Genomic DNA, 24,822 nt, shown 5'->3' on the forward strand with positions numbered 1-24,822 from the left:
GTCCAGCATTTCATTCTAGGTTCTAACACAATGCTGATTAATTTCATAGAATCTGAGAACCAGAGAAGGATCCTGGGAGGAACTTTTATTTATTGGACTTTATTTCATTGCCCTCACTTATGTTCTATTCAAAACCAAGAATGCCCACTGGGTTGTGAGTAATGACAATTCCCAGAGAATAGAAAATAATGTCCAACCAGCTCTGAGAGATTCTGGATGTCCTTTGTTATCCACTTGCCTTTTTAGCTTTTTATATTTCACTCATTGATTCCATCAATGATCACACTTACAGAGAGCATATTTTTCCTCAAATCACCAACTTCACAAAACAGCAAATGATTTATAGTTTATGTTGCATTAACTGTGAAAGACTGAAATACCCCCCCCTCCCATACCCCTGCCCTTATCATCATCCAGGAATGAAAGTAGTCAGGAAAGGCAAAGGCAAAGAAAGCATTCAAGAATTTAAACATAAAATGCAGGTAATATTTAGCTGTGATAGACTTCTACTGGATGAGTTTAATTTTAATTAAAATTCCAAGTGGAAGTGCATGTAAATGAATCATTCCATGTTCAGTTTTATGTAGCAAGGTCAGCTCCCTGCCCCACTGGCAGTGCGTGTCAGCTCTTTTTCTCATGTGTAAGCTATGAGTGCTGTTGAGCCTGTAAGCCACCATAATAGGTTCAGAGATTTTAGGATCCCTGAAAGAGAAGGATCAGAACACTGCAGTGTTGGGTGTCAGGTTTCTCCGGCACTTGAAGGATTAGGCAGACAAGTGAAGCGTTACTTTAGGGACAAACATATGGGAGATTCTCAGAGGCAGCAGGCTGGAGAATGTGGGCTTTGAGGTGAGAGTCTTGCATTCTAATCCCAGCTCCATTGTTTTACTGACTGCGAAACCCTAAGCAAATCATTTTCTTCTTCTGAGCTTTAGTATTCTCATTTCTATAAAAAGACTACTATAATAACCTTATTATGGTGTTGTGACATTTAGTTTGACACAATAAAGTTCCTGGAACACAAAAAGCCCTCAACAACTGGTGGCAATTATGATAAGAATTAATTTATCCATGCAATAAATAGTGGGCATTGCTATGTGCCCCATGCTGTTCTGGGCATTGGGGATATAGCAGTAAACAAGACAGATACAAATCCCTGCCCTCATGGGGCTGACATTCCAATAGAGGACAGACAATAAACAAGATACATAAGTAAAAAATAGAGGTCATGGTCATGTGCAATAGCTCACGCCTATAATCCCGGCACTTTGGGAGGCTGAGGCGGGTGGATCACTTGAGATCAGGAGTTCAAGACCAGCCTGGTGAAACCCCATCTCTACTAAAAATACAAAAATTAGCTGGGTGTGGTGCTACACGCCTGTAGTCCTAGCTACTCAAGAGGCTGAGGCAGGAGAATCGCTTGAACCCAGAGGCAGAGGTCGCTGTAAGCCAAGATCGCATCCCTGCACTCCAGCCTGGGTGACGGTGCGAGGCCCTGTCTCAAAAAATATATATGTATTATATATTATATACAAATATTTTATATATAATATTATATATAAGACATATATAATATTATATATATATATAAACATATATATACATAATGGGAGGAAGATAAGTAGTATGACTGGAGACTGAAATTTCAAAGGGGTAGCTAGGAAAAGCCCCTCTGGAAGCCAAATTTGTGTAAAGATCTGGAGGAGGTAAGGGAAAAAGTCAAATGGTTCCCTGGGGAAAAAGCATTCCAGGCTGAGGAAACAGCAAGTCCAAGGCCCCGGAAGGAAGACAGCAGCTGCCATGCTGGCTGCGCCGCTGGAAGGCCAGGGGCTGGTACTGAGGGATCCAGAGGGGAGCACTAAGAGGTGAGCAGCAGGGAGGTGAAATCTAGCAGGGCCTTTGGTACAGAGGGAGGACTGTGGTTCTCCTCTGAGTTGTGATGAGGTGGGTCACAGGGAGGACACAAACCCTGGAGAAGCACAACACAGGACCAATCCCCAAAATGGCAGCTCCACTCTTCCTCATTTAGACTGGGCTAGGGGGGTTATGCTTGAGGAAAAGAGATGGGCCTGGCTTTCTGTGCCTCCAAGCACCCTGTCAAGCTGTGACATAGGCATCCACCATGCTCTCTTTGTGCCTACACCTGTATTTTTGAATGTACTCTCGTCACAGTGTATAAAACTGTGCTGTTCTTCAAAGTCAGTTTCCCCAGTATTTGTTCAATAAATGTTTATTGATCACTCATTACATGCAGGCACTCTGTTAGGTGCTAAATAGTACAGCAACATAAAAGGGTGTAAACAAGTCAAAAACCAACCCCTCACATGTCAAAAAAGGAACACTGGGTCATCAAAGCAAAATCAACTTCTCCTATAGATGTGGGTACATTTAGAATTGGAGAAAGGGAAAAGCATGCTTAGGTTCCAGGCTCCACTGTGTGGATACACACCCTCTCCTTAGATTGTTAGCTTAGGGATTTCCCACCCAGTTGCACACAGTGTGTTATCTGAAGTCATTTAACCTGTTGACAGTCACATTCTTGGAATAAGTAAGTTCCACGCAGGTGAAATTGGACAAACAATGCCAGTAACCTTTTTAGCTGCTGAAGTAATTGGTCCAAAAGTTTAAAGTAATAAGCTTCATTTTCCACTGAATCTTGTTGACAGACAGTATCAGCAGGGCTTGGAGTTAGAAGAGTATAAATCTCTTTGATAGGCTGGGCACAGTGGCTTACGCTTGTAATCCCAACACTTTGAGAGTCCCAGGCAGGTGGATCACAAGGTCAGGAGTTCTAGACCAGCCTGTTCAATATGGGGAAACCCTGTATCTACTAAAAAAAAAAAAAAAAAAAAAAAAAAAATTAGCTGAGCATGGTGGCATGTGACTGTAATCCCAGCTACTCGGGAGGCTGAGGCAGGAGAAGCACTTGAACCCAGGAGGTGGAGGTTGCAGTAAGCCAAGATCGTGCCACTGCACTCCAGCCTGGGTGACAGAGCAAGACTCCATCTCAAAACAACAGCAACAACAACAACAATCTCTTTGATGAATAGTTCAAAAAAATTATTGTTAAACTTTTTGTAAACAAGTTTTTTAAAAGTCATAATGGTTTTAAGATAAAACATGTGGATAATTGATAAACATTTAAGATGTATGCCTTTAATTAGCCTCAGCACATTGAAATGAAATGTGTTGTTAACAGTGCATCAACAAATCCACCTCAATATCTTGATTTATCATTTGTGATTATGAATGGATACGACACTACAGGTTAAGGTAATTCACAACCTTGTTCTGGCCAATAGCTTCAACTTTCTTGGCAACCAAGTTTATTGTAGGAGTGGCCAACAAATAGCATAAACAGACACTGATGCTACCAAATAGAGAGGTCAGGAGAGGGTCAGCAGCAACACAGAGGAAGGAGGGGAACGTGAGGGTCCTAAGGAATCCACAGACTGATGCAGCATCCCTTAATCCAGTTAACTGAAATGAGTTACACTAAGAGTCTACACTTGGCCTCCAGCTGGCTCAATTCAAGGCCTTCCTTGGACCTCCTGGGACTCCACCTTTTGGAGTAGATCCTCTCGAGGAACCCCAGCACCAAGCAAACTTCCCAGGGCTCCTTCGACTTGCTGGAAATTGCCTGACTTCCGAGGGAGTGTTGTTTAAATGGATCAATTTAAGCACAGAAAGAATCCAGCGTTGTTTTTTTTGTTTGTTTGTTTTTTCACCAATATAGGCTCTCTGACATGTGCCAGTGAATATGCATGTTTTTTAAATACAATGATATGAAATATGTTAAAAATACACTAGAATGTAAACTCCAGTAAAGGAGAGAATATACTGTTTCCTTCGTTGATATTTTCCCAGCCCTAGAACTATGTCTCCCAATGATAGATGTTTAGAAAATATTTGTAAGACGCATCAAAGAATTAATGTGTTCACCACGTTTTAGGCCTCAAAGAGTTTAGGACCTAGAAGGGCAGATAGGGCATGGTCAGAAATAGCTATGACAAAGGTCATGACTGAGACTTGTCTCAAGGCAGAAACTATTAAGAGAAGAGGGTGAAATAGATTCTGTCTGGGTTGATAAGGAGACATTTCATAATGAAGGAGTATTTGGAGGAAAAGAGGAAGAAGAGGAAACAAGAAACTGGAAATATGGGCTGAGCATTCTGCAAAAGATCACCGTTGGAGAAAAGTTCTAAAATCATCTTTGGTAATAATTAAAATCCCAGAACAGCATAAATCCCTGAGAGACACTAGGGAGATGTGTGAGAATCAAAACATGTAGTAGAGGCTCATCAAATGTTTGATAGATAAGTGCCATTTCCAAAACAATCCTCCCATAGCCAGGTGCAGTGGTTCTCATCTGTAATCCCAGAACTTTGGGAGGCTGAAGTGGGAGGCTTGCTTGAGCTCAGGAGGTCAAGACCAACCCAGGCAATTTAGTGAGACCTGTCCCGACAAAAAAAAAAAAAATTTCTCTCGACATGGTGGCACATGCCTATGCTCCCAGCTACTCCAGAGGCTTAGGTGGGAGGATTGCTTGGGCCTAGGAGTTTGAGGCTGTAGTGAGCTAAGATCACACCACTGCACTCCAGCTTGGGCAGCAGAGAGAGACCCCTCACTTGAGGGCTCGGATCAATATTTTTTCAAGACAGGGTCTCCCTCTGTTGCCCAGGCTGGAGTGCAGTGGTGCTATCTTGGCTCACTGCAACCTCAACCTCCTAGGCCCAGGCAATCCTCCCACCTCAGCTCCTGCATAACTGAGACCACAGGCATGTGCCACACAGCCAGCTAATTGTAAAAGTTCAGTGCAAAATGAAGAGATTATTAGGAACTCTGTAAATAAAAGAGGTTATAGAAATAGTTTATAAGAACAGTGAACAACAATAAAACTATGACAGTCTTCCTCATAATGTTTGCTTTCATATCAACAGTTATGAGGACATCATATAAACTATACAAATGAGCTTTCTTGACTTCCTTTTTTAATATAAGAAATTGACATGCTTCTTAGGTCTCATTTCTTTGAAATTGTTGGCAAATAATACTGAGGGGATACAACTCCACAAACTGCAACGGGAGCAGGACCGTATCTACAGTGCTCATCACTGTAATCCCAGATTTTAGCACCATATCTGAACACGGCAGAGGCTGTTCTTAAATATTTATTGAATAAATGAACAAATATTTTCTGAGTGAGTCCTGTGGCAAAGCTCTGGAGAAGCACTCTGGGGCAAGTAAAGATGGAGTCATGATTTCTGTCTTCAAAGACTTCACAGAGCAAGGTGGGGATGGGTGGAATTGTGGATGTGGAACAGACATAGACATAAATAGCTTTGCTGAAAGTCAGGGTGTGTAACCACAGCAGCACGTTCAAGTAGTATAAAAATAAAAAACTATTCGATGTCACTTTACATTTGTGTATTATATTATCCATTTGATTATCTGAAAATGGGGGAAAGAAGGGTTATTTCTTAAAGGACAGACTTCAGGGGTGAAGGAGTCTGGTGGGTATTGATGAGGGGCCTGGAAAGAACTTGGCCTCAAAGGATGGGTAGTAATCATAGCTAAACTTTATTGAATAAGTATTATGAGCCACCACTGTTTAAGCATTTTATCTGCATGAATTCATTTAATCCTCACAATATTCCACGTGATAAATACTATCATTTTACAGAAGAAGAAACTGAGGCACAGCACTTGCTCAAAGTACACGTCTAGTAAAGGATAGAGTGATAAAATCTGGCTTCAGAGTACCCATTCTTGACGATTATAGTATTTTATAGTTTCAGTAGGTGGTTCAAGGGTGCAGTCACCTTTTTGGGGGAGAAATCCAGGTAGAAGGAAAACCTGAGCAGCTGTTGTAAAGGCCTTGAGGTTAAGAGTGTACTCAGTGTGTATGGAAAATGATGAATTTGCAGAAGGTTGGCAGAGAAGTTTAATAGAATGAAATGGATAGAAAGGCAGGAGGGAATGACCAACAATATAAGATGGTTACATACACCATGTTACATTTAAACTGTAGAATATTATACAACAAATAACCAAGATATGATAGTACAGTATTTTATGAATGGAAATATCATCATGATTTATGGAAATACTAGCCAGCATTTTTGAAATCTTATGAGAAGCCAGGAAATGTGTTTATCAATTTCTGTGGTTTACCTCATTAATCCTCACTGCAGTTCTATGAGATGGGTAATATTATTAATCCAACTTTAAAGATGATGAGTCTGAGATGTAGAAAGAATAACTTCTTATTTAGTTTACTACTTGAACCCTCAAACTCTTAACCACTTCACTTTTGAGTCTCTCTCTCTTAAGACATTTGAGGAGATATGTATAGTGTGATATCATTTTTACAAAAAGAAAAAAAAAAATATATATATATATATAATTCATAAACAGTAAACAGGGTTACCTTTAGAGAGTAACATGGAGGAAGAGTGGTAAGATTTTTTCTTTTCCCTTTATATACTTTGCGTATTATTTTCATCCTCTATAATGAATGTTGATAATTTAATTACAAATTAATAAATATTAAGAAATAATTAGTGCATATTGATTTAGTATATATTTTTAATACCTAAATCTAGGCTTTTAAATTTTTAATTGTTATTTATAAAATAAAAGCTATTTTACATATATTAAAATAAAATATATTGGGTGGGCATGGTGGCTCATGCCTGTAATCCCAGCACTTTGGGAGGTCGAGGTGGTAGGATCACTTGAGCCCAGGAGTTCAAGACCAGCGCAGGCAACACAGCAAATGCCCATGTCTACAAAAAATACGAAAATTAGCCGGGCCTGTTGGGACACGCCTATAGTCCTAGCTACTCGAAAGGCTGAGATGGGAGAATTGCTTGAACCCAGGAGGCTGAAGTTGCAGTGAGCCGAGATTGTGCCACTGTGCTCCAGCCTGTGTGCCAGAGCAACAGTTTGTCTCCAAAATATATATATATGTATATAGATATATCAATTATATAATATATGCATATAGATATATACTAAGAATTATATATGCACATGGGTATATCTATATACATTCCTCATTATGTTTGCTATATACACATACGTATGTGTATATAGATATCTATACATATATATCTATGTATGTACGTAGATATATCTATATATAATTTTTTTTTTTTTTTTTTTTTTTGAGACGGAGTTTCACTCATGTTACCCAGGCTGGAGTGCAATGGCGCGATCTCGGCTCACCGCAACCTCCGCCTCCTGGGTTCAGGCAATTCTCCTGCCTCAGCCTCCTGAGTAGCTGGGATTATAGGCACGCACCACCATGCCCAGCTAATTTTTTGTATTTTTAGTAGAGACGGGGTTTCACCATGTTGACCAGGATGGTCTCGATCTCTTGACCTCGTGATCCACCCGCCTCGGCCTTCCAAAGTGCTGGGATTACAGGCTTGAGCCACCGCGCCCGGCCATATCTATGTATAATTTATATTTATATATATGTATATATGTAATCGTTTGGTCTCTTTTATGTATTTTGAGACCTATTGAAGGTTTTCAAACATGTGGGCAATTCTGGAGAGTCATTACTAAAAAGAAAGCCTGGCTGAAGTTTTGTCTACTCGGTTCTGTTTTTGTTTCCCTTTTACCTCCTTTCATTGTTATTGACATCTATAAGTATCCATTGGCATGTGACCCAAATCAAGCTTTATTTTCCTCTGTTTCCAAAGCACATGATGAATTTCTAGCATGCTACATTATTTACTTATTTTGTTTCTTGTTTGCTTCCCCTCCTCTGCCCGTTAACTTTAGAATCAGAAGAGCAAAAGGTTTTTGTCTATTTTGTCCACTTTTATAGCCCGAGCACTTGGAAAAATTTTGGTGTAAAGCAAGTGTTGAATAACTTTGTTGACTGAATAATAGTGGTTTGGTTTGGTTTCTGAGATGGAGTCTTCCTCTGTTGCCCAGACTGGAGGGCAGTGGCACGATCTTGGCTCACTGCAGCCTCTACCTCCCAGGTTCAAATGATTCTCCTGCCTCAGCCTCCCGAGTAGCTGGGATTATAGGCATGTGCCACCATGCTCAACTAATTTTTGTATTTTTAGTAGAGACGAGGTTTGACAATGTTGGCCAGGCTGATCTCGAATGCCTGACCTCAGGCGATCCACCTGCCTCGGCCTCCCAAAGTGCCAGCACTGCAGGTGTGAGCCACTGTGCCCGGCCAGTGTACTTGTTTTAGAGCAACATTAGGCTCACCAAAAAAATGAGTGGAAGGTACAGATATTTCCCATAAATCTGCTGCCCACACATACACACAGCCTTTCCGACTATCAAAATCCTGCCCCAGAGTGGTACATTTATTACAACTGATGAACCTACATGGACATCCCATTACAGTAGGTTCACTCTTGGTGCTGTACAATCTATGGGTTTTGACAAATGTACAAGGACATGTGCCCACCATTACAATATCTTATAGAATAGTCTCACTGCCCTGAAATCCTCTGTGCCACTGTATTCATCCCGCCCTTCCCTCTAACCTCAGCCAGTGCTGATCTTTTTATTTTCTCTCTAGTTTTGCCTTTCCTAGAATGTCATACCCTTGAAATCGTGCAGATTAGCCTCTTTCACTTAGTAATATGCATTTCGGTTTCCTTCATGTTGTTTCCTGGTTTGATAGCTCATTTCTCTTCAGTGCTGAATAATACCCCATTGTCTAAATTTACTACTTTATGTATCCAATGAATTTTAATTTTAGAACAAAATGTAAGGTAAGAGGAACTCAACTTCTAATGCCAGAGTCCCCAGTCCCCAGGCCATGGACCATTACTGTGGTCTGTTAGGATCCAGGCCACACAGTAGGAGGTGAGTAAGTGAAGCTTCATCTGTATTTATAGCTGCTCCCCGTAGCTCACATAACCACCTGAGCTCTGCCTCCTGTAAGATCAGAGGCCTCATTAGATTCTCATGGGAGCCCAAACCCTATTGTGAACTGCACATGCAAGGGTTCTAGGTAACACATTCCTTATGAGAATCTAATGGCTGATGATCTGTCACTGTCTCTCATCACCCCCAGTGGACCATCTAGTTACAGGAAACAAGCTCAGGGCTCCCACTACATTCTGGTGAATTGTATGATTATTTCATTCTATATTATAATGCAAAAATAATGGAAATAAAGTGCACAATAAATGTAATGCACTTAAACCATGATGAAACCATCCCCCCATACCCCATCTGTGGAAAAATTATCTTCCCCAAAACTGGTCCCTGGTGCCAAAAGGTTTGCAGACTGCTATTCTAAAGAAATAAAACAGTTGCCCTGAGTGGACTTTTTGAAGATGTGTGGGAAGATGTCCTGAGCACCGTGGGATGATGGCTTTGGATGGAAACTGAGTTCCTTCATTCATTCGGCTGATGCTTATAAGCACCCTCCCTGGGCAGGCAGGGTGCTGGTGCTGGAGGAGATGGACACCTAGAGCTAGCCCCTGCCTTCTCAAAGTTTTCCCTCTGGCTGCATGGGCTGGGGTGTGGCCCTAGCCGGTCTGTTGGGCTCTGCAGAAGTCCAAGCTGGGCTCAGGACAGCCAGCTGGACCCCAGGCCAGGGAGAAGCTCACTCGTGGCTGTCGCATCTCTCCCTCCGAGCAGGTTGAAGAAGGGGGCAAAGCAGACACCCTGAGCTCCAAACTGCAGGTCGGGGATGAGGTCGTGCACATCAATGAGGTCACTCTGAGCAGCTCCAGGAGGGAGGCCGTTTCCCTGGTGAAAGGATCCTACAAGACCCTCAGGCTGGTAGTGCGCAGGTAGGTGGCAGAACCCTCCCTGTCCCTCCTACCCCCTCACCCCACCTTTCTCCCTACCCTGCCCCATCTCTGGGAAAAGAGCTTGGGGTTGGTAGCTTGGCTTTAAACCTTCGTGTGTGTATCCTGATGCCTTTTTTTTTTTCCTTTTCTATCTTGTGGGATGTGTGGAGGAAGTGGGATGAAGGGATTTCAGACACTCCTGTCTTTTGAAACACTCATTTCCCAGTAGGTATTGGTTTGTCAGGGATAGACCTCACTGTACTTTCTAAATTTCTGGGCTTGATGAAAAATGACACTGATCCCAGATGTGGTCAGAGCTCTAAGAAACGTCTGGTGGGACTAGAGAAAGCAATTGGGCTTGGAGTTTTCAGTGGCATTCTGGGAGCCACACCTATACCACAGGGTTCTTCAAAACAGGCAAATTCCCTCTTTTGTTGTTTTGTTTTGTTTTGTGGTCTCAATACTGGTGGTTCCTCTGCTGGGAAAGTGCTGTATTATGTTTGATTTTAATGCCTTAATGTCAGAAGCTTTGTACGCCCAGTAACCAACCCTTGGTGGAGGAAATTATTTATGGAAAGGGGAAGGGAATTGAATTGTTTTTTATCTCTATTAGTAAGCACTGCTTGAGATATTTTACATATCTTAGCCCATTAAATCTGCATATGAACCCAATGAAATAGGTAATCACTGTCCTCATTTTATAGGAAAGAGGTTAAACAGGTTAGTGGAGGTAACCCAGCTGATAAGTTGAAAAGCCAGAATAGAATCTAGATTGCCACTTGAGTGTTATTACCTTGATCTGCTAAGCCTTAGGGCTAAATATTTTGTGTATTTGAATATTTCTTCCTTAGATTTCAGCTGCCTCACATAGCAACTAATGTTACGGTATTTGAGAATGTTACAGTTGGCTGAGACTTTAGGAGTCATCAATGAAGCCCCACCATTTTCAGGTTGTAGAAAGTAAGCTGGTCTTCTTAAAGACCCACATTAATTCATTTCTCAAATGTTTCCTAAGTAAGCCCATGCTTAGGGGAACAGCAGCTCCTCCCAGCCACAAACATGCAGCCATGACTGTGGGACCACTGTCTCCAGGCTCTAGTGCCTCTCCTCAGTGTGCTGAGCTATGTCTGGTCGTCTTCAGGGCCATCAACCAGCAGTTGCTTCTCTGGTGGTCAGTGATGCGGAGTGGCTCAAAGAATAGGCCCTGGACTCAGACAGACCCGGGTTCAAATCCCAGGGCTATCACCTGCTAGCTGCATGAGCTTGGCCAAATCACTTAACCACACTGAAAATCCAATATCCTCATCTTTAAATGAGGATTTAAATATGTATTTATGCCAAAATATGGCAACAATTTAAGTAACCATGGAGGGACAAATGTATCAAGAAAATGTGGTATATATATGTATATATTTATGTACACACACTCACACACACACACGACGAATATTATCCAGCCATAAGAAAGAAGGAAATCTTGCCATTTGCCACAATGTAGATGAACCTGGAGGACATTTTGTTAAGTGAAATAAGCCAGGCACAGATCCATACAAACTATACCATCTCACTTTTACATGGTGTATAAAAAAGGCAAAGTCATAGAAGCAGAGAGTAGAACGTGGTTGCCAGGGACTGGGGCATAGGGGAAATGGGGAGACGTTGCTCAAAGGGTACAAACTTTCAGTTATAAGATGAATAAGTTCTGGGGACCTATGGTACAACATGGTGAATATAGTTAATAATACTGTATTGTTTACTTAAAATTTGCTATGAGAATAGATCTGAAGTATACTCACCTCCCCATCCCACCCCACCCCCACACACGAATAACTGTTGATTAATTTGATTTTGATTGTGGTAATCATGACACAGTGTGTGTGTGTGTGTGTGTGTGTGTGTGTGTGTGTGTGTGTAAAATCATCACATTGTACACTTTGAATGTATGCAATTTTTGGCAATCTAACATACTTTATAAAGTGATTGGAGAGATTAGATGAAACACTCTGAGGCAATAAGAGATGCTGCTGCTATTTTTCTATTATTATTGGCCAACTCTAGGCATAGGCTCATTCCAGATTTGAGTAAAGTAAGCCGTCATCTCAAACATGGTGCTGATGTTTCCAGCAGGTGGGTAGATAGGCTCAGAACCATGGGGCCACTCCTGGTGTCCAGTGAGTGCTGAAAGTTTTGAACTCACCTTGGCACTGGAACCCAGGAGCCCCATTTGGGAACACTGGCATCTTTTGGGTACTGATGGCAGAGTCCACACTCCTGATGTGTTTCAACATGACTGTGGTGATAGATTGGTCTCTGGAAAGGGCTGCTCTGTTTCCTCCCTGAAGAGTAGTCATGGTGACTTCTGGTAGGCCTTCTAAAAGATGGTAATGTAAGATTTGAATCACTTCTTCTAATAGGACCTTTGGAAACACAGTCATGGGGGTTGAAATCTGGTCTGGTTATTTGCAAATTGTGTGACTTTGGGCTCTCTAAGCCTCGATTTCCTCATTTGGGAAATGGAAGTAATCATTCCTGTCTTGAAAGGGCATTAGTGAAGTAGGTGTAAGTACATAGTAGATATGCAATATTTGATTATTATTATTATTCTGGATTAGGCTCGAGAGAGACACATGGTAATATGGAGAAGTACTGCCATATTACCATACATTCTGGCTGCCTGGTTATCTGGAAGCTCCCCTTTCATTCTCTTGGTGAGTTTATGACCATTTAAGGGCTAGTCCCCAGCCTTACAGGTCTAAAACTGGTCATGACTGTCTCAGAGCTTGTGGAATTTAGGAGTGTTAATCCAGAGTATCCAAACTCACAAGAAACTGAAGGATATAAACCAGAATGCTATTTTGAAAAAGACAACTATAAGTGGAAAAGTATGCCATATGGACCAAAAATGAGTACACAGTACTTTATCCCTACAAGAAAACTAAATGGGGAGTCTAATTATGGTCAGGAGTTTGCATGGTGATCTCCAACTCCAAGTGAAGAGAATGGTTCTATAGGTACCAGTTCATGCTGGGATCCGTTCTGATGGCCAGATGGTCCATCTTCTCATTTGGGGCTTGGCTGCCAGGCAGCGGAGATTCACATCCAGGAGCAAGGGCCCTTTTCCCTCGGGGCCCCAGGGAATCATGCTGCTAACTTTCTCTCAGTTTTCATTCTCATCAACACCAAATCCCCTTCCTGATTGACACATTCTTTCTTTAGGTATGCTAATGCAATCGATAAGGTTACTGAGCAGTTCTTGCACTTTCTGCTTCTGGTGTGGGAAACATTTTGTCCCTAAAATGCCTTTTGAATATGTCTTATCTCATCTATTATGTGTTGATTTTTATAGTTGAACTTTCAAAGGAAAAGGAGGCTGTCTTTACATCTCACACATGCTTATAGATGGGGATTATCAATACCCCTCAGGAGATATAGATGGACATTCCCCCCCTACCTTGCAGAGATCCAGGTAGAAGGCTCTTTGCTCTGGGCTAATCTGGCTTTGTATTTTGTAGCGTGTCACTTTCCTGAGAAGTCTTACCTTTATACATTGGCACACGTGAGATTCTGTTTCCTTTGATTTATTCATGACAGAGTGACTAAGGACATTTCATTTATTAGCTTTTTTTCTAGGTGATCTCTATACTTTTAAAATAGATTGGGATGACTTCCTGGAAACATATTAGGAAGGAGGGTCTGTTTCATGGATAAATCATTTGTGTAGTCAAAATGTATATTTTGGCAGCCTTGTACCTGTGTCTTTTTCTCTAAAAGATTTTTTTGGGTGGGCGAGGGCAGTACCTCGTGTCAGGCTTTCACATCCATCATAAAAATGCCAAGAACGCAGAGCAGAGTAGTAGTGTTTATATAAGTTTTGGGATTGTCTTACCCAGTGACCAAAAACAATCAAAAGTAGAAACACCTTCTTAAAAGGCTACAGTGACACGAAAAATGCAAGGCCTCAAGTAAGTTGTGGGTCAAAGACTTTCAAAGATCTGCTGACCCATAAAGAAGGTAGAGTTTAGCCCTCTCTGGGAGGAGGGTGTGGAGGGGGCAGTGTGGATGCTGTAAGAACAGAGCATGTGTCTGCTGCTTGGTACACAAAGAGTGAAGGTTAACAGCTAGTAGCAGATAAATGGAGAAGAAATGATAAAATAAGAAGTGGGTCAGAGAAAAACCATTCCCAAAGGAAAATAAACAGCTCCCATTTGCAGGAAAACCCTCATGGAATCAAGGACAGTGCAAAGGCTGTTAATTAGGAAAGCAGACATGGGCCCGAATGACAGCTATACTCCAAATCCTCTCTGAAATCAACAGAGACTTTATCTGGCAGATATGTGTAAAATAGTTGTCTAGGGATCGAGTAACCTTTAAAATGGAAACTGACAAAAGAAAGGGTCTTTATGTTTAATTTGTCATCCCTGAGGGTAATGGAAGATGTGGTTAGTATAAGGAATGCTCACTGCTGTTTGTAGATAATCTAAACCTTGAATTTAAAAAATAGGAGACTACATTTGACCCCCAGAACAGCTTGTTGGGGTTAATTGCTGTATATTTGTCTAAACACATATTTTTACCCTGAGTGCAGACTCAGACTCCTATCCTGAATTGGATCATCAGAATAGCATTATAATCAATGAATCCTTAATCCCAATTCTGATCTTTTCTCCATTTTCCTTGGCAAATCTAACCTTCCAACCTTCTGCATTAAGGTGCTATTTATTTTATTTATTTATTTATTTATTTATTTATCTTTCATTAGTCAAAAGAAAGCTAGAGGTGCTTTTTTTGCTAAATACTATCTTACTCCTAAATTTGTTATGAATGATTTTTTGTGTTTTCACTTGCAGTTGGCAAAGAAAAACTTGAGTATATTTCATTGTAAATATTTTGTACTTTTTAATAAGGGTATGCAAGCCAGGCAACAGTCAGAGAGGATACAGGAGATGGCGGAGTCCAGCACCACCAGATTTCAGACTGCCTGGGTTTGAAGTCTGGTGGCGTAGATACTGGCTTTGTGACCTTGGGCAAGTAATTTAATCTGTCTGATTTTTGTCTGACAAAATTGTTGTGAAGGTTAAATGAGAACTATGTGGGTATGGTATTTAGCAGTTATTAAATCATGAATCTACTGAAAACAAATTGCATATTTGTTAAGTAAATTATCTCTTTGAAGTTCCACCTTAATCTCTAGGACATAGCATATGAAGTGGGGCAGTCCTAGTTAATGGGAAGACTGTGGTAGGAAAATTATCTTTCTGGGCATCAGAGAGAGCAGAGGGTAGGGGAAAATTGAGCCCCTTTTCAAAGTGAATCTTATTCCCAAACCTTTCCATCATCTCTGCAAGTTTGATATAGCCTTTCCCCTTCTCATTATTCTATGAGTTGATGTGTTGGAAGGAAACATTTTTTTTATTTGAATATATGTGTGTAGTAGTAGTAGTGGTGGTAGCTCACATTTTACTGGGAAAAGAGAGATTAAGGAGAAAGCAGCATTGAAAAAGTAAACAACAATAAGCATCTGCCTAAAATATGTGTATGTTAGGCTATATGGCTTGTCCACGTAGAGGTGCTAGAGTGAGAATCTAGGTCTTAGGACGTTCAGCCCCTGGGTCCTTGCCTGGAGGTAGAAATAAGGGAACTGCATCCAAAAATAGGTAAGGACTTGCCCAAGGCCACATGCTGGTGGTGAAAATGAGAGTCAAGGTCTTTGAGGATGTAAGTCGTGGGGACTCTTGGCCCCTCAAGCAGTGAAATCACGAACTAGTGCCTTCTATTCCACTGCCTCCTCCTTTTAGAAATGCTTAAAAAAAAAAGAAAGTCTAAAAAAAAAACCACCTCAAAACAATAAAAACAAATAAGCTTATGTTTGATTCATCTAAGAAAACATTTTAAATGAAGAGGTGATTCCCCACTGACCTTGAATTTCCTTTGGGAGTCCAAAGTAAATGCATTCCCCTGCTTTGAAACCCAGCTGACTTGAGTCTCTGCAGCAGCCTCTGGAAATAAAACTGTGTGTTGCACCAGTGGCTGCTTCCTCCCTCCTAACAAAAATGGTGAAGAAATTAAATTCACCAAGACCCTTGGGCCCACACTCCCCCGAATTCACCCTCCCACATTTCTGAGGGTTAACAGAATAGTTGCTTTTTATAAACTAGTGAGATGACATTATTAGAATGGAATGGGACTGTTGGCTCACACACTTGCTACCTCCGTGTCAGATTTCTGTGACCTTATATTTCTAGATTGAATTGCAAGACTGTAACTCACCCAGGATTTGAAAGGAGTATTTTGTAATGAACTTTTTAAGGCCTTTTAAAGGATACAAAATTAACTTTATTAGCCATTAATAAAAAGGGTTGTGCAAATCAGTTCCTTTTCCAGCTCATAGTTACTGTTTATAAAAGAAAATAATTTCTTGGAATATTTTCACTTCCACCTCCTCACTTCCTTCACACTGTTTTGCCACCTCTCCACCCCCTCACCTGCCTGACTCTATTTCCTGAAAAATCATCTACATTCTTAAGGCAGTTTGAGATTAACCGCCTGATATCTCTTTCTGACTGTTTTAAAGCAATTTAAAGAAATAATTTGTTAAAAGCTTTAAAAGCAAATTGAACAGAACTTCCTATTTTTAGAGCTATAAAGTTAAAAAGGAAGGGTTGAAGCTTTTCTAGAACATAAAAAGCATATATTTTTCTTATAAAGGACAATCCGCAAGCCAGATTGTGTAGCCCAAAGGTGCCAATTCTCAGATATGAAATTGCAAACAGCATGAGGAAGGCATTATGTCATCTGGATTCCAGTCTCAGTTCCGCTGTGGTCCGGCCATGGTACCACGGCGCTACTCCATCTCCGTAAGACTAAATTTCTTCTTAAAATGGAGGAGGACCATTCCATACTGAGTTGCTATAAGGATGAAATAAGATAGGATATATAAAAATGTTTCATTGTACTAAAATATTAATCTTTATTCCACAAGGAATTTCTATTGAACACTCTCATGAAAATTTACCCTACCACATTCTCCTATGATTGCTCTATTTAATGGCACTGATTTGACTCATTTTTGTAAATGAGAACATATAGGTTTTAAAGCTTCTGATTATAACCTGTTTGCTAAGAGGAAATATGACTTTAAAAGGACAGTACCAACTAGGCCCAAGTTCAGAATGGGATTTTGGAAAAAAAAGCCATATTCTCTGGGGAACTTCAGTTGAAAGAGTTCTAACTCTGAACCACGTTGAAGCCCATTGGTGAAAGGTTGAGCTCCAGGAGCAGAAGCTTGGATTGTAGGAGGGGAATCTCTAGGCAAGTGTATTTGCACCTTCTGGCGTATTTTTGTCCCAAGTACTGGTCAGGTTATATAGGCATATGTGACCCAGGCTGAGCAATGTGAAGACATAATGTTCTTTAGACAGCACAATATGCTGCTTCTGGGAACGTTATGACATCTAAAGATAACTCTCAAGCAGGCAGGCAGTGGGAGGTGAGGACAAATAGAAAAGGCGCGATGACCTTTTTATAGGCAATTGCAAAACTGGTCTTGAAGCTCAAGGAGCTCACCCCTGTGCATAAAAGTGTGGCCTCCTCTACCTCCCCTGGACACAGAAGACAAATGAGAAATATTTTTGTGCCATGGTAAGTTCCAAGAACTGACTTTCAAGACATTAAAAAGAGGCCCAATGCTGTGCTGTGGTTAAGTCCTGTATGAATGGGCAGGAAGGCAGCGTGTCCATGCCACACCCCACAGGAGGAAAGCACGGGTGCTGAAGTGGCAGCCAGCGTGGGAGGCAGTAGCACTCTATGGTTCTGTGCTGGAAGTGTCTCATGTCTCACATGACAGTTGTCACCTCCACATGGCTCCGAAGCGCTGTGACCACCCTCCCATGCCCCGCTCTGCCCTCACATCATTACTTCACTCATCCTGCTCATCTGCTCTTTGAAATTCTTAGTCTGGGCAAAGAGCTGGCAAATACCTGGGATATGAGCACAAATCCCAAACTGTAGTACAGTTTGCACCCAGGATTAGACTTTCCTAGAGAGGAGATCAGTATAACTGAGAACTGTGGTAACTCCCCCTTCTAAACATTTTTTCCACTTGAGCAAGTGGTTGAGAGGAGAGGAAGGAGGCAGCTGCAGTGGCCTCTGACCCCCAGAACCTTTTCCAAGAGGCCTGGCATCATGGGAATTTGCTCAGTATGCTTTGAGGAGGTATTTCAATCCTGCTGGGACCATTCTCAGAGCAGTTTTTGGCTTCTTTGGAGTTCTAGGCTTGAATGTCACTGTATAGAATTATAGTATTTTATTTCCTAACCAGTTGCTCCTTCCCATGGAAAAATCATGTAACACATTATTAGGTTTCCTGAGAGGTATGCAATAAGACTCCCTTACTGTAATGAGAAAGGGGACATTTTTTTTCCAAGTAGCACATAGTAGTAACCGCTATTTTTATTCAGTGGGTTACATATGCTCACTGGCTATGCACTGAACAATAGCTTCATACAATGGAATGCTCTATTGTTCCCAGTGAAGAATGCTTGATGATAAAAGACCATATTTCACTCTTGGGATAACACAGCTTTACTTTAGACAAATGTATTCCAGACAGGAGTCAACCCTCCATACCCAACATTTAAAGAATGGCACTCAGGGCTGGGCACAGTGGCTCATGCCTGTAATCCCAGCACTTTGGGACACCAAGGTGGGCAGATCATGGGGTCAGGAATTCGAGACCAGCCTGGCCAATATGGTGAAACCTCGTCTCTACTAAAGATACACAAAATTAGCTGGGTGTGGTGACGCGCACCTGTAATCCCAGCTACTTAGGTGGCTGAGGCAGGAGAATCGCTGGAACCCAGGAGGCAGAGGTTACGGTGAGCCGAGATCACGCCATTCCACTTCAGCCTGGGTGACAGGGCAAGACTCCATCTCAAGAAAAAAAAAAGAAGAAGAAGAAGAAGAAAGAATGGCACTCAAATATCTGTCTGAGCCTTTAGGATATGAGATCTGAGTTCTGAGATTACACAAAAGTTATAGTGGAATATTTCCCCCCAATTTTAAATTTGGATGCATAAGCTAGAACAACTAAGTTTGGATGATTCCAATTTAGAAGACAAACCAAATATTTGGAACTCTGAATCCTTGAGTCAAAATGGCTTAAAGCTACTCTTTAAATTGGGCTATACATTGGAATTACCAAGGGAGTTTTAAAACAGCAATAACAACAACAAACTAATTCCTGGCTCCTACCTCCAGAAATTCTAATTTATTTTATTTTACTTTATTTTTTGAGACAAGATCTTGCTCTGTTTCCCAGGCTGGAGTGCAGTGGCATAAACACAGCCTTGAACTTCTGTCATCAAGTGATCCTTCCACCTCAGCCTCCGGAGCAGCTGGGACTACAGGTACACACCACCATGTCCTGCTAATTTTTTTATTTTTTTGTAGACAGAGTCTTATTTTGTTGCCCAGACCGGTCTCAAATTCCTGGGCTCAAATGATTCTCCCACCTTGGACATCCCAAAGTGTTGGGATTATAGGTGTGAGCTACCAAGCCCAGCCTCAGGGAATCTAATTTAATTGATGTGGGGTGTAGCCTGGTATTGGAAGCTTTAATAGCTCCTCAAGAAAAAGGCTGGGTGCAATGGTTCATCCCTGTAATCCCAGCACATTGGGAAGCTGAGGCAGGAGGATCCCTTGAGCCTAGGAGTTCGAGACCAGCCTGGGCAACATGGCAAGACCCTGTTGCTACAAAAATTAGCCGGGCATTGTGGTGAGTGCCTGTAGCCCCAGATACTCGAGAAGCTAAGGCAGGGGGATTGCATGAGCCCAGGAGATTGAAGCTGCAGTGAGCCATGATCGGGCCACTCCCCTCCAGCCTGGGTGACAGAGCAAAACCCTGTCTCAAAAAAACAAAAAAAAAAAAAAAATCAAGAAAAAAACAACAGATGGTTGCATCTGTACTGAAAATGTATGGACTTTTTTTTTTTTTTTTGAGACGGAGTTTCACTCATGTTACCCAGGCTGGAGTGCAATGGCGCGATCTCGGCTCACCGCAACCTCCGCCTCCTGGGTTCAGGCAATTCTCCTGCCTCAGCTTCCTGAGTAGCTGGGATTACAGGCACGCGCCACCATGCCCAGCTCATTTTTTGTATTTTTAGTAGAGACGGGGTTTCACCGTGTTGACCAGGATGGTCTCGATCTCTTGACCTCGTGATCCACCCGCCTCGGCCTCCCAAAGTGCTGGGATTACAGGCTTGAGCCACCGCGCCCGGCAAAAATGTATGGACTTTTTTCTTGTCATTATTCTCTAAACAATACAACAGTGATTTATGTAGCATTTACATTGTTTTAGGTATGATAAGTAATCCAGAGATGATTTAAAGTATACAGGAGGATGTATATAGTTATGTGCAAATACTACATCATTTTATGCAAGGGACTTAAGCATCCATGGATTTTGATACCTATGAAGCAGGTGGTCCTGGAACCAATCCCTCATGAATACAGAGCTATAACTGTATTCATTTATTTCATCAGCCCCTTATGTTTCAAAAATCACAGTTTGTATAGCCTTTGCATAAATCCCCCATTTCTTGAGAATGAGGGGTAGCAAAATGGTTTCCATAAAGGATTGTTAAATATCATCCCCTCCATATATCCTTAATGGAAAATCAGATCTTCAAAGGTCCTGACAAGCTTTGTCCTGTTCTGTTTTTCTGTCTTATTTAATTTAACTGCTGCAAGATCACAAATGTCCCACCTCCAGGAAGGTCTTGGAGAAGAATCTGAAAATATATGTTTGCGGGTTACTGAGAGCTGAAAGCAGGCTCTTAGCCTTCATCAGGCAAAGGGAAACCCCTAGTTCCATCTGACTTGAGATGAACTGTGGGTTCTTTTTCCTTTAATCATTGCTTATTAAGATGGCTACCTCAAATATATATTTGTTACCACCTGTCTCCCCATGGTTCTGTTGCTTCAGGCCTCTTAACATGTGGCAGCTCTGAAGAGCCTAGTTAGTCTCTAGCAAAATTACATCCCTAAGACTAGTGTCTTTGTGCCTTTGCCAGTAGCTGAAATGTTTGTTTAATTACATTACCTAGTTTAGAGGCTTGTGCCGCTGTCTGTAGACTAGCTGCCAGATTGCTTCGTACAGTTTGTCAGTGCATTTTAAAAAATGCAATTTTTCTTTTCTTCTTTTTTGAGACAGAGTCCTACTCTGTTGCCCAGGCTAGAGTGCAATGGCACAATCTTGGCTCACTGCAACCTCTGACTTCCAGGTTTAAGCAATTCTCTTGCCTCAGCCTCCTGAGTAGCTGGGATTATAGGCAACCGCCATCACCCGGCCAGTTTTTTTTGTGTTTTTCGTAGAGACAAGGTTTCTCCCTGTTGGCCAGGCTGGTTTCAAACTCCTGTCCTCAGGTGATCCACCCGCCTTGGCCTCCCAAAGTGCTGGGATTACAGGCGTGAGCCATCACGCCCAGCCTGAAAAATGCAATTTTTCTATTTCCCGCTTATTCTGCTGCCAAATTCTGGTCTGATGCTGTGTTCGCTTAGTGGGTGGGATATGTAAAATTATACATGGGGAGATGGTGGCCTGGTTAGAGTGTTTATTGTTTATGTAGGAAGGTTTCTGTGTTGTTTTCATGAAGACTGTGATTCTAAGGAGCACTTTAAAAAGATTCTTTGGGGGCTAGGCGTGGTACCTCATGCCTGTAATTCCAGCACTTTGGGAGGCTGAGGTGTGTGGATCATTTGAGGTCAGGAGTTCAAGACCAGCCTGGCCAATGTGGTGAAACCCTGTCTCTACTAAAAATAGAAAAATTAGCCAGGCATGATGGTGGGCACCTGTAGTCTCAGCTACTTTGGAGGCTGAGGCAGAAGAATTGCTTGAACCCCAGATGCTACAGTGAGCCAAGATGATACCATTGCACTTCAGCCTGGGCAACAGAGGGAGACACCACCCCTAAATAAACAGATAAACAAACAAATAAATAAATAAATAAATTCTTTGGAATGTTTCTTTAAAGGTGTCTCTTAGGGATCAGCTACTGTTACTTATTGATTGTAAATAAGTAGGGGCCCACAAGCCCTGGATACCTTAAACAATCTTTCATGGAATTTTCTCAGGAGACATTTTATATCTTCTTCACCCTTATAACTTAAAGAAGCAAAGAGTGAAAGAGACCCATTGTTTTTCACTAGTGGTTACATGGTACTGAAGGGTTTTTTTTTTTTCACTAAATTAAAAATTTTCTCAATTATCCCCTTTGACTTGCTCCCTCAGTTCATTCAGGCATTTGCACAAATGTCAGCCTCCCCTGCACAGCCCACGTTCAATCTCAGTCCCCTTCCTCCTGCATCCTCACACCCTCCTAATCTTCATTTCTCACCTCTCTCTTACACGCACACTAGAATATAAGTTCTTCGATGGCAGGGATTTTGTTCGGTGTGGTATCCCCAGGGCTTGGAATGGTTCCTGGCACACAATATGTGCTCACTGAATATCTGTGAGCCAGCTCTGAACCAGGCTGCCTGCCTGACTTGGCCTCTCAGCTTTACAGCATTTACTGTTCAGGGCCCTTGGACAAGTTACTTGCCCTCTGCCATTGTTTCATCACTTTTGAAGTGGGGATAGTAACAGTGTCCCCTTCACAGGTGTAATAAATTGCTGTATCAACCTTGGCTGTTTTTAATTACATCATCAAACAGGGTTAGTTATTTTTCCTGTGTGAAGAGCTGCTGGGCAGGCAGTCTGCACTTATCTTCACTGTCCTTCTGTTCCCTATGGAATATGGTCAATAGTCTCATCACTCAACTGACTATACTTTTCTCCTATATCCCCCACCGAAGACGGATCATGTTGGAAGTTCATTTTCCCCTCTGTGAAATGAAATCGACCTAATTTTCTCCTGCCTTAATCCCCTGTGACTCTTCTTAGTAAGGTAGCCGGTCCCCAGCCCTTGTCCAGGAGTGAGGTCCCCAGGAGCCTGGCTTCAGGGATGCTTTTGGTAGCAGGTCCCACCTTTCTCGGTGTCCCCAACTTCCTCAAGTCTCACTGGAATAGGTTCTCTTTGCAGTCACCTTGTTATTTGGAGGTTTGGATTTGTTTCCAATACTCCCACCTCTTACCCCTCAGGAGGCAGTGCTGTGTAGTAGTTAGGAGCACTGGCTTTGAATTTGAGAGAACTTGGTTCACAACCCTGCCCTTTCTGTGATATCTTGGCCAATGACTTCACCTCACCCCTGCTATTTTTTAAAAATCTGGGCAGTAAAGACAACCATGCATACTTCATATGGAAGTTGTAGCTATAAAGACAATGTGTGTAGGAAAAAAACTCAGCTCTGGGCTTGGCACATGGCACACCGTTATCAATCATTTCATCCATAGTTTCAACCATTGTTATCGAGCAGGTGCTGGCACCAGTTCTCAGCAAATACGTGCTGAATGGAGGCATTTCTATTTTTTTACTCACTGGCTTTTCCATACTGTTAGCTGTTTTACTGCATCAAAACCCAAAACATGAGTAAAAGAGTAGATCCAACCAAGGAGGGTTTGGGGCTTACATTTCTCATCAGTGAAAGTTAAACTAAAATTAGATTGAAATCAGATTTGTCAGAGGGAGAAAAAAAAGCAATAGGAAAAGGTGACTTGCTAATAACAATGGATATAAAACTTTAGCATGGGGTGGGTGGGTGAGAGGTCACTGGCAAGCCTTCTTTCCTGACCTCCAGAGGGGTCATTTTGGAGAAACTGCTGCCTGCTTAATGAAAGTCAAAGCACCCAGAAATGAAAGGACTTAGCCGTAGGTCACAGGCCTAGTAAACCACAGAATGAGGAAGAGAAGTCGGTTTTCTAGCACCAGCCAAGCCTGCTCTCTCAGGGCATACATAAAAGCCAGAGCTCCTTTTTGCTTTAATCTTATGACATTTTCTTTCTTACTGATGGCAGGAAATGGATAATTCGGGATGTACTTGTTTTATTGGATGATTCTCCTTCTCTCTCTGATACGGTCTTTCCAGTTTTCCTAGCTTCTTCCTATAGCAGTTTTTTTTTCCCTCAAAGTGTGAACTTCAGACAACTTGCATCAAAATGGCTGTGGTGTCTATTTAACTTGAAATCCTTTGTACCTCTTCCTACATAAGACTGTCCTGGGAGAGGCTTGCCTTTTAACATACATGCCAAGTGATTCTAATACCCACTGAAACTTGTAGCCTCTAGCCCTAAGGGAGTGGACAGGGTCTTCTCTGACTGAATGAGATCAACCCCATGAATCTTTCCTGTCTCATTGGCCCATGTAAGACACAGAAGGATGAGATCAGTGTCCATTTGAGCAACTCCATGGTTATGTTTGAAAGTCTCTAGCATCATGCCTTTTCTTGGCCTTGAAATATAGGTAAAGTTCAAAATTCAAATTTGCCATTTCATTAGAGCTTGAGGATGGGTTTTGTTTTGTTTTGTTTTGTTTTGTTTTGTTTTTTGACAGGGTCTCACTCTGTCACCAGGCTGGAAGTGTAGTGACATGATCTCGGCTCACTGCAACCTCTGCCTCCCAGGTTCAAGCAATTCTCCTGCCTCAGCCTCCCGAGTAGCTGGGACTACAGGTGTGTGTCACCATGCCCAGCTAATTTTTATATTTTTAGTAGAGATGGGTTTCACCATGTTAGCCAGGATGGTCTTGATCTCCTGACCTGTGATCCACCTGCCTCGGCCTCCTAAAGTACTGGGATTACAGGCATGAGCCACTGCGCACTGCTGGGGATGGTTTTTATTTCTGTGAACTCCTTCAGAAACATTTAGAACACAACCCAAATGCTCGGAAATGTTTTTTAAAAAAAACAAACCCACTAGTACTTTGAAGCCTGCCATCTTTCCAAGGTCAAAGCAACCTGCAGCAGTTTCTAAAAATGGACCTTTCTGATACAGGTCACTAAGCAGGAATGGCCCCTATGTTGCTCTGTTTACAGTTTCACATCTGACACCTTCAGAACAACAGTGCTGACTTGATGAGGCATGAGGACCAACATCAGTCTGTGG

General features: G+C 41.9%; 1 protein-coding gene across 3 annotated transcripts in view; it reads left to right on the plus strand.

The window, feature by feature from the left end:
* SHROOM3 (shroom family member 3) overlaps positions 1-24,822 on the plus strand; it is a 377,638-nt gene that overhangs the window by 127,855 nt on the left and 224,961 nt on the right. For all 3 annotated transcript variants that reach the window (XM_032261098.1, XM_032261100.1, XM_032261099.1), the window contains one exon: positions 9,631-9,785. In XM_032261098.1, the coding sequence (XP_032116989.1) occupies positions 9,631-9,785 (155 nt within the window). The remainder of the gene's footprint in view (positions 1-9,630; positions 9,786-24,822) is intronic.

This window comes from Sapajus apella, unplaced genomic scaffold (genome assembly GCF_009761245.1).
Source record: "Sapajus apella isolate SASKATOON/1434 unplaced genomic scaffold, GSC_monkey_1.0 scaffold121, whole genome shotgun sequence".
Taxonomy (NCBI): Eukaryota; Metazoa; Chordata; class Mammalia; order Primates; family Cebidae; genus Sapajus; species Sapajus apella.